Source organism: Caretta caretta, chromosome 6 (genome assembly GCF_965140235.1).
Source record: "Caretta caretta isolate rCarCar2 chromosome 6, rCarCar1.hap1, whole genome shotgun sequence".
Classification (NCBI taxonomy): Eukaryota; Metazoa; Chordata; order Testudines; family Cheloniidae; genus Caretta; species Caretta caretta.
Window position 1 is genome coordinate 42,919,720 of NC_134211.1, and position 15,779 is coordinate 42,935,498.

Here is a 15,779-nt window from a genome sequence, read left to right on the forward strand (position 1 = left end):
TTTTAAAATGTGTTTTCAGTGGTTAGTTGGGCTATTATGCTCATTGTTTTAAACATGCCAGGTGCAGCAAATTTTGACAGGTGGTTTATTGGGGGAGGAGTAGGCGGGGGGGGGGGGAGGGAAGAGATAAGGGGGAATGGAACGAAACTTCATTTCCGAGACTCAAACTTTATGCTACAGTAGGAAATATACCAGTACTTATTTACAAACTAAACAGTAAGTATTACAGAACCAACATGGGACCCATTACACATATTACAAATTCAGTGTTGTGTTAACCAGTAAATGTATTATATGAGTTATACTTCCCTAGACTCTTTGATTGATTGCCAAAAAAAAAAACAATTGCGCTACCCCCACATAATAATTCTGCTTCTTTTAAAGTAAAATTATTCTTTGTGGATCGTAATTGTAAGAATAGTAGTCAACTTCAGCTCCTTTCTAGCTGATGGAGGGAAAGAAAGCTTTTTAAACTTTTATTTGGAGAACACACAAGTTGTAGTTTACAATGAACTGAGAGGTTTTGGGTTTTTTTGCCTTTTAAAGAAGTTAGTTTATACAGTATACTTGTAAGATAATATTTTCTAGATAAGGCCAACAGCCTAAGATGCTGCATTCCACTGTCGGCAATGTCTACACTGCCACTTATATCGGTATAGTTTACGGTGCTCAGGGGTGTGAATAGTGCCCTGCCCCCCAGTGACATAAGTTACATCAACTAAGCGCTGGTGTGGACAGCACTATGTCGGCAGGAGAGCCCTGCCACTCATTGGGAGTGGATTAATTAAGTTGACAGGAGAGCTCTCTCCTGTTGGCTTTGAGTGGCTGCACTACAGGGCTTACAGCAGTGCAGCTGCACCACTGTAAGCTTTCTAGTGTTGCCATAGCCTTAAAGAGTGGTGTCTGATGGCTTTGTGAAAGATACATGCTTTAGGACAGTAAGCTGTTGCTAGAGCAAATAGATATTTTGTTACAGTTTGTCAAATGATTTAACATGTGTAAACTTGTTTCTTTGTATGATGTCTAAAACAAATGTTCACAAACTCCTTCTTGTTCATTTGTTTTTTAAACAGTGTGGAAAGTTTTCCTGAAACCCATTTAATTTGTCTGTGAAACTTAAATAGAATCGTGGACATAAGTTTTTCTTTACAAAAAATCAAAATTTTAAAAATGAATTGCTATAGAGTGCAATGACTTTTATTTTAGGGAATAAATGCTGTTTTTTGTATGGGAGAGACAAGATGGGTAAGGGTAATACCTTTTATTGAAACAGTTTGTTTGTGGAAGGGATAATATTTTGAGCTTCACAGAGTTCTTCAAGTCTGGGGAAAGAAATCAGAGTATCTGAGCTAAATACATGTTGGGACGGATCGTTAAGGATTATGGGTAATGCATGTTGTAGGCGGTCATTTGAAATGAAATGGGCAACTGAGGATTAGATTGTGTCCAATAAAAGATATTACCTTGTCTCTCTAGTATCCTGGGACCAACATGGCTACAACAACACTGGAAACATATATTTGTATTACCGTGGCATCTGGAGGATTGGGGGGGCCCCCTTAGGCTAGGCACTGTACATGGTACGAGCCTATCCTTGCCCTGAGGATTTATCATCTAAATTGACAAACCAGATAAAAGGTAGGAAAGGAAACAAAGGCTCAGAGAAGGTGAAGTGATTTATCCAAAGTCAGACAGAGTCTGAGACAGGACTGACTCCCAGCCCAGACCTCTGTCCACTAGACCAAGGGCTCCCAAACTGTGGTACGTGTACCTCTGAGGGGTATGTGGGAGAAAGTGTAAAATGGTGGATTTTATTTATTATTTATTGCATTTTCATAATAGGCTACTCAGACAAAGCTTTAAAACTCTGTTATATAAAATATGGTGGTTAATTTACTTTAAGATGTACCAGTGAGAACACAGAGATGCTGACTAGAGCCCTCGTGTACAATCACCATATAGAGCAGGTTCGGTTGCCCACCAGCTGTCCAGTTTAACTGAGCTCAGAACTTATGTGGTTTTTTCGCTTGTAAACATCACACTATAACTACATCTGTATGAAACTGTGAAATATGAACAGATGGTGTTAAGAAGGTAGTGTTAAGAAGAACACACAAAGTATCTGTGATGAGAAGGGTAAGGTTACCCAGGCAGCTGATAGATCCAGAAGGGGATACACAAGAAGAAAAGTTTGGAAACCTCTGCACTAGACTATCCTGCCTCCCAATAATTTTTCTAAAAATAAAATATTTCCTTCTGATAAATCAGCAGTGGTTTATTTTACCAACTCCATTTTTAACCAGGCAGCTAAAAAGAACATGCCTCTAAGATTTTAAAAATTCTGTTTCCCTTGTGCAACAGCATTATTAATAATATCAATACAGATCTATGACTAAACTTAGTATTCTTCTTCGAGAGATGTCTCTGTGGGAGCTCCACTTCAGGTCAAGGTGCGTCCCAGTGCCTTCGACTGGAGATTTCTACAGCAGGACCCCTACGGGCTGTGCATGCGCTTTGCCTGCCTCTCGAGCTGTCAGTGTTCTAATAGCACGTGCACAGCCCACGCTCCTAAGTTCCTTCTCTACCATCCCTGGCTAGAGACGGAGTTCAGCAGTGCTCTCTGAGATTAGCTAGTTAGTTTGTTTCTCAGTTTAGTTAGATAGTTTGTCATTCGAGTTACTACTTAGATAAGTCACATTTAACTGTTACATTTATTTATTTGTGGGGGTGGGAGACGACCCTCTGTGGTTTCGGACATGCCTGGTTCCCCAGGCTTCAAGAGAAGCATCTCCTGTAAGGATGCCATCCCCCATCTTGGATGGGCATTCACAGTGTGTATGCTGTTTGGGGGAGTCTCATGTACCCCCAAAATGTGTCCACTGTAACAAATTGAAAGCACGAACTCTCAAGGACAGGGAGCTCAGAGTTAAAATGTTGCTTCTGGAAAACTCCCTCAGACCTGCGTCTGACCTTGGCCAGCAAACCTCTGTGACACCCTCCAGAGGCAAAGAGAAAGCAAAAAAACAGCTAGCTTCCTCTCCCCTCAGCAGCTGTTCCTCAGGGAAAAATTAAAACTGGCTGTCCGGTCTCTGCTAACTCTGGCTGAGCACCTTCAATGCGGCAGGCTCCTCAGGTACCGACCGTGAGTCGGCTGCCCCACTACACAGTGCCAAGGTTCAGGGTTTCCAGTTGCCCGCCTCTTCAGCTCTCCTTCGGCCATCTCTGTTACTACGGTGCCGACAGTACAAGTGGCGGCTGCTGCACCATCCTTTGATCTTGTGGCTCCACTTTTCCAGCAGCCGCTCTCAGCACCAACCGCCCTGAGCTCTCCAGCCTCCCTTGCAGTGCCTACCTCAGGGGCTCCTACACCGGCACTGACTCCTGGTCAGTCAACTCCACCACAGTTTTTACAGCCAGAGGAATTAAGGGTGACTCATGCTCCTGACTCTCCTCGGCGCCAGTCTCTCACCGAGACCTTTAGCATCCTACCTTCAATACTCCTCTACTACTTCAAGCCCCTCCAGTGAAGTGTGGGAGGAAGAGGAATACGATGAACAGATGCTTTCCTCTCAATACTCTCCCCAGATTCAGTTACCCGCAACTGGGAGATGCGTTACAGCATGATCTCCATATCCTCATGGCTATCCACACTGGTATGACAATCCCTGGATGGGACCACCTATGCCCCCCACCACCACCCCGCCAGGGCAATGGCCACACTGGGGCTCATGGACCTACAACACACCATACTCGGGTGTTCTGCGGGCTCTCGGGAGGAAAGCTGTCAGACCCTCCACACTGCCGGTTTACACTGAAACCCAGATAAGACCTGAAGTGGTCGCCACCCCTGCAGAGGATACTGCACCGCACACCTTTACTGCCATAACAGCACAAGACCATGGTACCCCCACCACCACCGCCATTACTGATGAGCTCACTCACTTTCAAGAGTTGTTTGAGAGTAGTAGAGGAGCTCAAGATTACCCTGGAGGAGGTACCTGAAATACACCACGAGCTTAAGGACATCCTGCAAGCTACGATCTCCTCCAAAATAGCCCTACCAATTAATGGGGCCATTATGGAACCTGCTAAAACTATTTGGCAGACCCCACCCACAATAACCCCCACTAACAAGAGACTGGACCACAAATATTTTGTCCCATCTAAGGATTCTGAGTTTCTATTTATGCACCCCTCACCTAATTCGCTAGTGGTCAACGTGGCCAATCAGAAAAACAAATATTGGCACTTCCAGTCCACTCCATCGGACAAAGATAACAAGAGTCTGGACTTCTTGGGCCGCGAAGTGTATTCTTCTTCCACTTTGCAATTTAGAGTAGCGAACTATGCGGCGCTCTTAGCAAAATATGACCACAAAAATTATGCTAAGGTAATGCAATTTATTGATGATGTGTCGGACAATAAACGACAACAGTTTAAAGCAGTAGTGTTCGAGGGCCAATTGATCTCCAGGACAGCTCTTCAAGCCACCCTTGATGCTGCGGACGCAGTGGCCAGATCCATGGCCATCGTCATGCGGTGGGGCTCATGGTTTACTACTTCCTCCTTTCCAAAGGAGATACAGAATACGGTTGAAGATCTTCCCTTGTATGGAGACAAGCTCTTTGCCTCTATGACCAATGAGGTCCTTCACTCCATAAAGGACTCCCAGGCCACACTCCAATCCTTAGGCATCCAAACACTTGCCTCAAAGAAAAGACAATATAGATATCAGCCATGCCAATGACCGTGTTACCATACCTTTGCGCAACATCTACCTTTAAGACCATATGAGACGCAACAACAACAGCGACATAGGCCCAGGAACCGATGACTTCGCCCTCTGCAAGCAATGGTGACCCACCCTCCTAACCCAAATAAACAATTTGAAGTCTTGGTCCAGGGTATAGAAAACCTCGCACCCTCTCCAATGCCAACTCCAGCCAACCATTTCTTTGGACACCGTTTGCATCCGTTCCCAGCCAACTGGAAGACCATCACCCTGGACAGATGGGTCCTGGAAATTATCAGATCGGCTTATGCCATCCCCTTCCTCTCCTCCTTACGTCCCTCCCACACCGTCCCTCTTCAGGGACCCCCCTCACGAACAACTGCTCTGTCAGAAGGTACAACATCTCCTACATCTTGGAGTAATAGAGGAGGTACCCCCTCAACGCAGAGGGAAAGGGTTTTACTCCCACTACTTCTTGATGGAAAAGAAAAATGGCAGTTGGCGCCCTATCCTCTATCTTCGATGTTTGAACAAGTTCATCAAGAAACAGAAATTCTGGATGGTTACTCTCCCAATAATAATTCCGATGCTGGAGCAAGGAGAGTGGTTTTTCAACCCTTGATCTCCAAGATGCATATTTTCATGTCTCTATCCACCCTGCCCATCGACGTTTCCTAATGTTTGCTGTTGGAGCGCACCACTACCAATACAGAGTACTCCCATTTGGCCTCTCCACCATACCACGTGTCTTCTCCAAGGTGCTAGCAGTTGTGATAGCACATCTCAGAAAAAAAGGGATCCTCATATTTCCTTACTGGATGATTGTCTCTTCAAGTCTCCCACTCAGTTAGAAGTGAACCACGCAACTCTTGCAACCCTTCACTGCTTCCGCACCTTGCGCCTGCAAATAAACAAAAACAAATCTACCTTACAACCTACCCAACAAATCGACTTCATCGGCGCCCACCTCGATTCCACCACTGGTCTTGCATCTCTTCCCCAGGACAGATTCCACGCAATGGGCCACCTTATTACCCCGTTATGTGCCAGCCCACAGACTATAGTCAGAGACTCCCTGCAGCTCTTAGGACATATGGCCACTTGCACATTTGTGGTTGCAAATGCTCGCCTGTACATTCAATGCCTTTAGGGTTGGCTAGCCACGGTATACAAACCAAACAAGCACAGGCTAAACAAGTTACTAACTATGCCCCAGAAAGTCAAGGACTCACTTCTGTGGTGGACCTCTCCCATCAACCTCTGCACAGGGATTCCCTTCTGACAAGATCCCCCTTCAATTACCATCACCACAGATGCATCCCTCGCAGGATGGGGAGCACACATGGGCCACTTCACCACTCAGGACTGCTTCAGAAACACTCTGGTCTGCTTCGGCAACCAAGCTTGACATAAATTTGCTAGAGCTCAGGGCCGTATGCAATGCCTGCCTCCATTTCCTTCCCATCATCCAAAACTATTGAATTCAAATCATGACCGACAACATCGCGTGCGTGTTTTATGTCAATAGACATGGGGGAGCCCGGTCCCACTCCCTCCGCACAGAGGCGGTAAAACTTTGGAACAGGTGCCTTCAACACAATATACATATCTCTGCCTCATACCTGCCAGGTTCTCAGAATACCACCGCAGACAAGCTCAGTCAATCCTTCCCCATACAGTACAAGTGGGAACTCAATGACACCATTCTTTCCAACATTTTCCAGACCTGGGGTTATCCCCAACTGGATCTATTTGCCCCAGCAACAAACAAAAAAAGCCCGACATTCTGCTCCAGAGCAGGCCTGGGAAAACACTCAGGGGGAGACGCCTTTATGCTCCCTTGGACTGAAACTCTTACGTATGCCTTCCCACCAATGTCTCTATTACACAGTCATTCAGAAGATACAAACAGACAGAGCCAACATCATTCTCATAGCCCCAGCATGGCCAAGACAACCGTGGTACCCCTTTCTCCTGCGCCTGTCGGTCAAGCCACCCATTCCCCTTCCCCCACTGAGCAACCTCCTATCAATGCCAGGGACAACTATTTCACCCCGACGTACAACGTCTCCACCTGAGGGCCTGGCTGATTAATGGCTCTGTAATGAGGCGTTAACATGTTCGGACTGAGTGCGCACTGCCTTGCTACACAGGAGAACGCGCAACACGTGCACCACCTACCTGCATAAATGGAAATAGTTCACATCTTGGTGCGCTGGCAAACAGACCTCTCCAGTTTCTGCTTCACTCCCACTGATACTGGATTACCTGTTACACCTTAAAACATCTGGCCTCTCTGTGAGCTCACTCAAGGTCCACCTCGCGGCAATCACCGCCTTCCACCATAAGATTGACAACGTTACAGTCTTTGCCCATCCAATCACCAAAAGGTTCCTGAAGGGTATCCAGACATTATACCCAGATGTGACACTGCCTGCTGCACTTGCGATTTACACCTAGTCCTCAAAGCCCTGATGGATAAACCCTTTGAACCAATGGCTACCTGCTCCCTTCTTCACCTATCCATGAAGACCGCCTTCCTCATAGCAATCATGTCTGCCAGACAAGTAGGAGAAATGGGGGCGCTTATGGTGGACCCTCCATATATCACGTTCTTCTGCGACAAGGTCACACTCCACACTCATCCAAAATTCTTACCTAAGATACACTTTCATCTCAATGAGCCTATACAGCTCCCAACATTTTTCCCAAACCTCATGCTAACGCCTTTGAAACAGCAGTGCACACTCTTGATGTTCACAGAGCATTATCCTTTTACCTGGATAGAACAAAACCATTTAGAAAAAAACCCAGACTTTGTTTCTACTACTCAGCATTTCCTTGTGAGCGCTATCTCTACACAGAGACTTTCCAAATGGATTGCTGACTGCATACGCCTTTGTTACCAACTCAGGCAAATATACCCTCCTACATCAATTAGAACACACTCTACCAGAGCTGTCTCCACCTCCACGGCCTTTCTCCATAGTGTCCCACTGTCTGACATATGCAAAGCAGCTACCTGGGCATTGAACCTTACCTTTGCCAATCACACTGCAGCGTCTGACAGCAGATTGGGTAGAGCTGTCTTGTCAACAGCCTTCTTGCCTCATCCGAAGTCCCTACCACCCTAAGGGATACAGCTTTTCAGTCACCTGAAGTGGAGCACCCACAGGGATATCTCTCTCAAAGAAGAGGAGGTTACTCACCCTGTGCAGTAACTGACATTCTTCGAGATGAGTGTCCCTGTGGATGCTCCACTGCCTGCCCTCCTCCCCTCTACTTCAGAATTTGTAACACTCCATTGTAGAGAAGGAACTTAGGAGCGCGGGCTGTGCATGCGCTATTAGAACGCTGACTGCTTGAGAGGCAGGCACAGGGCATGCACAGCCCATAGGGGTACTGCTGTAGAAATCTCCAATCAAAGGCTCTGGGACACACCTTGACCTGAAGTGGAGCACCCACAGGGACACCTCTCTCGAAGAACGTCAGTTACTGCACAGGGTGAGTAACCTCCTCTTTCTCAACAGGCCGGCTTGTGAGCACATTGGGCCTGATTTTCCAATTATAAGTGTGTAAGTCCACAGAAGTCAATGGTGTTAGACTAGTGCAAAACTAGTGTGAGAGGTGAATCAGGGATAATATATGGGAGTTCTGTAAAACTGAGTTTCAGATGATTTCATATGCAGTTTATTTCTTTATATGCCATGTTAAAATGTGCTTATGTAGTGTCTTATGCTCATATGATTTGATGTGTTCATATGCACAAAGAAATATTAAAAAATCCCAAGCAAACAAAATGAACCCCTTCATGAAGAATAAAATTAGACCAGGGAAGTCAAGAAACATGATTGTTTTGCTTTCAATTTTAACTGAAGGATTGAATTTTTCAAAAGCACTCAGTCAGCACTGGCCTAACTTTGTTCCCAAAACTCCCATTGATTTTAATAGGTGCAGATTTAGGACCAATCTGAGTGCTTTAAAAAAAAAACCCAAAGTTTTTGAATTTATAGTTATGCACTGCTAATTCTGCTTGAATATAAGGAATGTTGTATAAGTGGAACTGCATTTTATGGATTTCGTGTGAGCTTGAAACTTGGCTCAACTATCAGTTTGGTCTGTATGGCTTTTAAAAAAAAAATCATGTGAATAGAAATGCTCTTGACTTATTGTTCAGACTGAAAAATGCAAGTTCATATGTTGTAGCTAATTAATGCTTATTAATTTGTGCTATAAAAAGTGTGTCAAGGGGGAGTTCAGCTCCCAAGGCAGCCAGGGTGCCATTCTGAGGTACAGAGTGTCACACTTAATCTATAATGGAAAAAAAGACGAGAATCAAAAGGAAGGTAGTCACTAATAATCTAACGCCTCTGCCTCCCATAAAGCACCTTATATGAAATAAAAAAGCCACACTAAATATTGCAATTAGTGATATTAATGGGATATAGATACATGGCACTATACTTATGCTCAAGATATAATTTAAACCTATTAGTCTGGGGGAGAATGAAGTAAAAACCCCTTATGTGGTCTTTGTATTCAGTCAGATATGATCTGTTCTTAAACTTGTGTAATCCTCAAGCAACGATCCTAGTTGCTAATCGCTTTCTTCCTCTTACTATTTGTAAAATATAATTCCTTTACTATTTTAAATCTCACCTAATTTTAATTGGGATATGGTACAAAGTATATCACTGTTACAAATGCCAACTCTAATAGTATGCACCCTAAATACAACTGTGACACTTTTTTTTTAAATGCTGACATCTACCTGCAGTTGGGTGCACACACTCACTACCTCACAGGTTGTTATAGGGACAGATCAACTACTTATCTACACATGCATTTACAAACATGGAGCTCTCACTGCAGGCATGTGTGCTCACTTCTGATTCTTCTTTTCTCTGAATTTGGCCCTGTGCATTTATAAAGGCTAACAATTACAACTTTCTAACGTTAGGAAGTAGAATAACCATTTCACTGCCTGGCTACTGTGGGCTGCATTTGCCAGTTCACTGAGGTGTGGTGCAAAGTGGCCTCAGAGACAGTCAGTGGAGAATGTCTCCCCGACAGGGGAGCTCTCCCCAGGTGTAAAGCTGGCAGAGGCTGCTCTAATACCTCCTCTGCATTTTTCCCATCTTCATCTCCAGCAAAAGGGGAGGAAAGGGCATTGTCTCGGCGTTCCAGGGGAAAAGTGACATAAATTAGGGATACTCCTGCGGGGCCAAGTAGCCCTGAATCTGGGAAGTGCAATCATCTCCCTCTGAGCTCCTCTCTGTTTTGTATGAGCAAAATATATATGTACGTACACTAGCTGATGATATAGTCTGTGCACATAGGTTGCTCTGATACGTTTCATGTTTACTGTAATTGGGTTATATGGGCCATACTCTCACCAGAAGGCACTGTTCCCTGTTGGCCCATAGACACCACTGTAATAGAACAAATCGGCTAAAATTAATTAACGTGTGTGTGTGGGTGTGTATTTAATCCATGTGTTAATGAATGTTTGTCTGTTGAGCAAATACAACCCTGTGCCTTTTTAATGTATGTTATAGAACCCATAGGGTAAGAATTGCTAGGCTTTTTACATAATGCTGATTAAGACTTTTCTTTGCAACCCAAACTAACATTTAAAAATAAATAAATAAATTGAGGGGTCTAACCCAGGTCTCCTGCAAGGGAGTAAGGAGCCCTAACAATGTCACTGACCTGACCTGTTAGAATGTTCTCTTAATGTTTTGTGTAGGTTTTCATATTTTTAGGTGTGAGAAACTTCTGGTTCGTTGCGAGTGAGTTTTATAAAGCCAGATTCTTCTCTCGTGTCTTGAAAAATTCCCTGCTGTGTATCTGACGTTAGTTTGGCTATAAAGGGTTAGGAGAAATCTGCATTCCACACATACGCATTAAGGGTCAGTGCTTGTTCTTTTTAACAAGCATGAGTAGGTGAGCTTGGCAGAAGGAAACTCTGCATGAAGTTTCAGGGCTGCACTAGACTGCACCCATATGAGGGATAGCTGGTGGATCAGTGTACTCATTGATATACGGCGTCTCCTCACCCCTAAGATACCTTGTGGAAGAACTGTCTCTGTGCTGCATTGTTTGCCATCTGTATGGCCTAGTAGAATTCTGCCCCTGTTCATATTAAGGGAAGAGGTTGTATTTACACTGAAGTCGATGTTGAAACTGTATTAATAGACAGATCTTGATTAGGACATTGATGTAACTCTGTGGGATACACCCCAAATGGCAGCTTTTTCTCCATGCAATTTTATGGAAATAGCACCTGGATGTTAGTAAAACAATCTGTTCCAATCTGTTTGAATTCTTGTGTAACATTGTAAGAAATATCTTGCATTCATTATACTGTTTACTCTTCTGTAGCAGTACATCATCGCTCATATACTGAAGCAGGAATATGGGTTGATAGGAAATATGTTAGCAGTTCCCTAAACAGATTCAGGGTTCAATCCTGCTCTCATTTAAGTCAATGGCAAAATTCCTATTGACATAACATGGAACAAATTGCTCCTTTGGGTTCTTCCACTAATATAAATGGAGTTGTATCCTGGATCCAGGCAATTCTAGAGTGTACATGAGTGGAAGAGATGTATGAAATTTGAATGTGTATGGGTAGGAGATTTTGGTACAGGCCGATCTCATTCAATACACCAGAGATTGTTGAAGTGTACAGTAGCACCCTTTGGAAAAAAGAAAAGGAGTACTTGTGGCACCCTAAGGTGCCACAAGTACTCCTTTTCTTTTTGCGAATACAGACTAACAGGGCTGCTACTCTGAACCTTTTGGAAACAAATTCCTCAGCTGAAATAATTGAGCTGAAAAGTAGGCGTTAAAAGACCTGGCAGCTTTCTGGTTTTATCAATATGCAAAAAAATCAAAAAGCCATTACATTTATTCTCTCTTCTCTCCCACCACAAGGGTTTGACTTAATATAGTTTTTCCTCCCCCAAATTTTCTGAGTGAAAATTTATCATTTTTTAAGAATCCGCACAACATATTTAATCTAGAAAGAGACAACTTTAAATGGGTTTATAAATCCCTGAAAATAGAAGTTTTACAAGTAAAGCCCTTGCACTAGTTTATCAATATTGTTATAAACTCAGTTCTGTTCCAACTAAATTATGAATAAGGTTATGGCAAGATAGGTCATGAGTGTGCATGTTGGCTTCAATTCAATCAACATAATGGTTTTGCTGAGCAGAGAAGAAAAGTATTGTTTGGATTGATTCCAACAGGATACAAACCACAGAGAAAAACGCTTTGGCCTTGTAGCATAATTTAAGATTGTACACTGAAGAAAGCTATAATTTCATGCTGCTGTGAAAAATAATTTTTTTACACTACATTTTTCTCAAGTTTTAAAAAGATAAAATCAGAAAACTCTGGTATAATTTAAAGAATGTTGTGTGTTTTCTCATTAACAGCCCTCCAAAGTTCTCTGCTCCTGGAATCTCATAGCAAGATATTGTGCAGAACCCTTAGAAGCAATCACTCAACCTGGGAGAGTGCATCTTCATTTACATGCTACTAAAATAACCATATGTGAGGCCTCTTCTTCCTTTACTCTTTCCCACCTACTTGTTTGTCTAGAATTGCTGACGTTACGTTTGTTAAGGTCATATATAATTTTCAAGATATTGGACACTGATTCTTTGTGTCCTTGGCCAAGTCCTGTTACTTCTCTTTTTTTTTCCCCGTATCTGTGAAATGGGGATACCTAATTACGGGGCTCACATTCAATCCTGCTGTAAGTGGGTACAAACGCCACTGAAGCCAATGCATTATTCTGTCTTTTATTTGGTTACTCTTGAAAATTGCTCATTAGCTGCAGAATATGATAGCATGACTGCACAAGGGTCTTTAATAATGGAGTTTCATCCGGTTGCCTGAAGGCTGAATAAGTCCAACTGTTGTAAAGTACTTTGAAAAATGCTATAGAAGAACAAAGTATTATTCATAAGCCAAACTTGCAAGCAGGCTACGACATCTAATCCTGGGAGTAGTCCCACAAAAGGCAGAGAAAGGCAATACACGATCCTTGACGTGCTGGCCTTGTTGAAATCAATGGGAGTTTTGCTCTTGACTTCAGTGGAGCCACAATTTCATTCAGTGTGTATAAGATTGTCAGAATCTGGCCCTTAACAAGTAATGTTTAATAATTGCATATGAATTTCTGTATGTAATCAGTCAACTTATTAAAGCAAATTTGGTCCTGAATACACTTGAAGGAAGAGATTCTTCTTTGTAAATATGGATGATTCCATGCTTTATATAATTACAGGAGGCTGGACAAAATATAAGTGAGAATCCAAGGCTGAGTTCCCTTGAGCAAAATAATGAGTGTTATGCCAATTAAAGAAAATGGAAACTAAGGCCCTGATCTAGTAAATCACTTAAGCACATGAATAGTCTCATTGACTTCAATAGGACTATGGGTACGCTCCTGCTTTGCTGGCTTTGGGACAGATTTGCTGGTAGAATGGCCTCTGTTTTGTACATATAAATTGTGCCCACTTTTTTTGCAATTGTAATTAATTCTGCTTTGAAATAGGAGTTAGACATCTACCATCCTATGTAATTGTAAACGTTTGCATTTGCAAAATTTCCCCTATGTATATAATTTTTTTTTCATATTTGGACTTAAATGTTCACTTGAAGATATAACAAAGCAGCAAGTCAAGCAAAAGTTTGCACATTGGATTGTAAGCAAATACATGAATATGTCAAATTTACAAGGTGGATGACTCAAAAAGGTGGGAGGCTTACAGATTTTAAATTTCAGAATTTATACACTGTGGTGTCAAATCAGTGGAAGACTGAATTAAGTTAATGATGGGGATATAATTACATGAAGTGATACCTTGATTTTTCTCTCGGATTGAAGTCACAGCCAGAATGACTGCAGCATCATTAGTGCCAAATTATGATTAGTGGTTACTACAGCTGGAAAGTTATAGTACTAGTTGCTATTGTGTGCATTCAATAGAAGGTGATGTTTGGCTTTCATAAGTAATGAATTTAAACAATGTAAGTTTGTGTGTCCTAGGATTAATGTAAACACTGCATTAATGAGTAACTCAGCAATGTCAGAGTGTTAACAGTTGCTAGAGCGATCACACAATTATCTAAATTAAATCTGACTGATTTACAAAGAAACAATATGGTGCAGTTGTAAGAATGCAATAGCACAATGGAGAACCTTCCACTGTAGCTACTAGCCTTACCTTAGACCTTAGTTCATCGGGTGCTTTGCTGCACATTGGGCTACTAGCAGGAGGAGAAAAAGTTATTTATGTCTTTAAAAGAGCATGACCAGGGTCCATCATGTCTGGTGCCCTTTCTGCAAGGTGGTTAGAATGATCAGTTTCAGATTTTGTGCATGCTGGTGGTGAGGTGTGGAATTTGAATTGACTGCTAATTGTGTGTAATCTAATGATTGTACAAATACAAAGTGGGTGGGTTTTGAGGGATTGGGATTCTGGTTGGCTGCATTGCAGGATAGGTGGCTAGGGTAAAGGAAGGACTACAGGCAGTCACTGGTGAGTTCTGCATTAATGCAGTTTTGAACAGAAACAAATCTCAAAACCTCAACATTTTTCACTAAACACAAACATACATCTCTGGGCAGCCCTAATTGACAATGGTCAGTTAAAATATTGAACTGCTCAACCTTCAAAAACTCCCTAACCAAACCATAGAGAAAAGACTCTTCTCACAGCTGGGCCTACAACAAAGTTTATCAAGGTTTCTCTCCCCTGCCCCTAGTACCAGGCCACACTTGGTTTTGGTTTATTTAATGACCTTTTTGAAGGGTGCATATGACTCTGAATTTTTATTGTGTAAACACTAGGAACATTACTTTTCCAGGAGTTTTAAAAAATGTCTAAAAATATATTTTAATAAAACAGTTGGCAATGCTTTAATGTTGCTTCTGTTTCTCAAACAGAACAAATGGGGAGGAAAATAAAGAAGCATGAGCACTGCATGTAGTTATGAAACTTGTTTGCGTGACCATCTCAAGAAATAACTCTTGTGTCTGGGCTTTGTGCTTGTGAAGCTAAATCTGCCGCACTACAGAATGTACTTTTTAATTAACTTGCAGAGAATAATGTAATTGGTAAAGAATGTTGTCTTGTGATTAAATCATGGACCTTGGCTCTAGAATTCCTGGCTTGTATTTTCAGCTCTGCCACTGGACAGGTCACCTAAACTCCCTGTGCCAAAGCTGACCCATTTTTTAAGTGAGAAGAATAATAACGCCTATTACAGAGATATTCTAAGACTTAAGCAGAGGTTTCCAGAAGGATTTCCAGCTTCATCTCTGAGGTTTTGCACCCACATATAATTGGTATGCAAACAGTCCACAGATCTACTATGCACAACTTGGCTTCCTATGAGCTACAAACCTATTTTTTAAAAACCAATTTCACACCATTTGGTAGTTTAAATAGTTAAACATTGTAAAATGTGCCAATAGAAACTTGTGCCCACAAAACAGAAGAAACAAATTGGATTTGCTTCCAGATATTAAGGCTGAATATTTTTCAGGTGCTTTGTTATCATGAAAGGGACTATTTTAGTTCAGAGTATTCTAATGGCGTTAATATTTTCTTTTCTCATAATAAATAGAATGGCTTTAATGCAAAATCCAATATCAATACAAATACAGAACTGAATAAAATAACCACAGCTCTAGAATTTTACTCTTCATTGATTGGAAGTGTGTGTTTGGAATAATGAATTAAAAACAACTTTCATAAGAGAAAATTATGAACTACGAGAGCAAGATAGAATGTGAAAGTTCCTGCTAATTCAGGAACGACACACTGTCAGACGATAGACCGATTAGGAATTCAACCAGTGAAATACAAGACAGAAGCATTGAATCAACAAAACAAGCTCTCATTGGCTGATGACACTGGAACCTAGTTATTTCTGAAAGACGGTGGCTTTTATAAATCTACACTTTTTTGGTTACCACATAAGCCACACAGTGGATAGAGCAGATAATGGGTTCAGAATGTTA

The 15,779-nt window shown here is 42.1% G+C and overlaps 1 protein-coding gene across 2 annotated transcripts in view; it reads left to right on the forward strand.

Annotated features, from left to right (window-relative positions):
- The window catches only part of CCDC34 (coiled-coil domain containing 34), a 40,109-nt gene extending 25,247 nt beyond the window's left edge, over positions 1-14,862 (forward strand). The window contains exon 8 of one of the 2 annotated variants that reach the window (XM_048854619.2): positions 12,178-14,861. In XM_048854619.2, coding sequence (XP_048710576.2) covers positions 12,178-12,459 — 282 coding nt within the window. In that variant the 3' untranslated portion in view covers positions 12,460-14,861. Of the gene's footprint in view, positions 1-12,177 lie in introns of both variants that reach the window. The other variant, XM_048854618.2, reaches the window with a different exon arrangement.
- Positions 14,863-15,779: the final 917 nt, after the last annotated feature.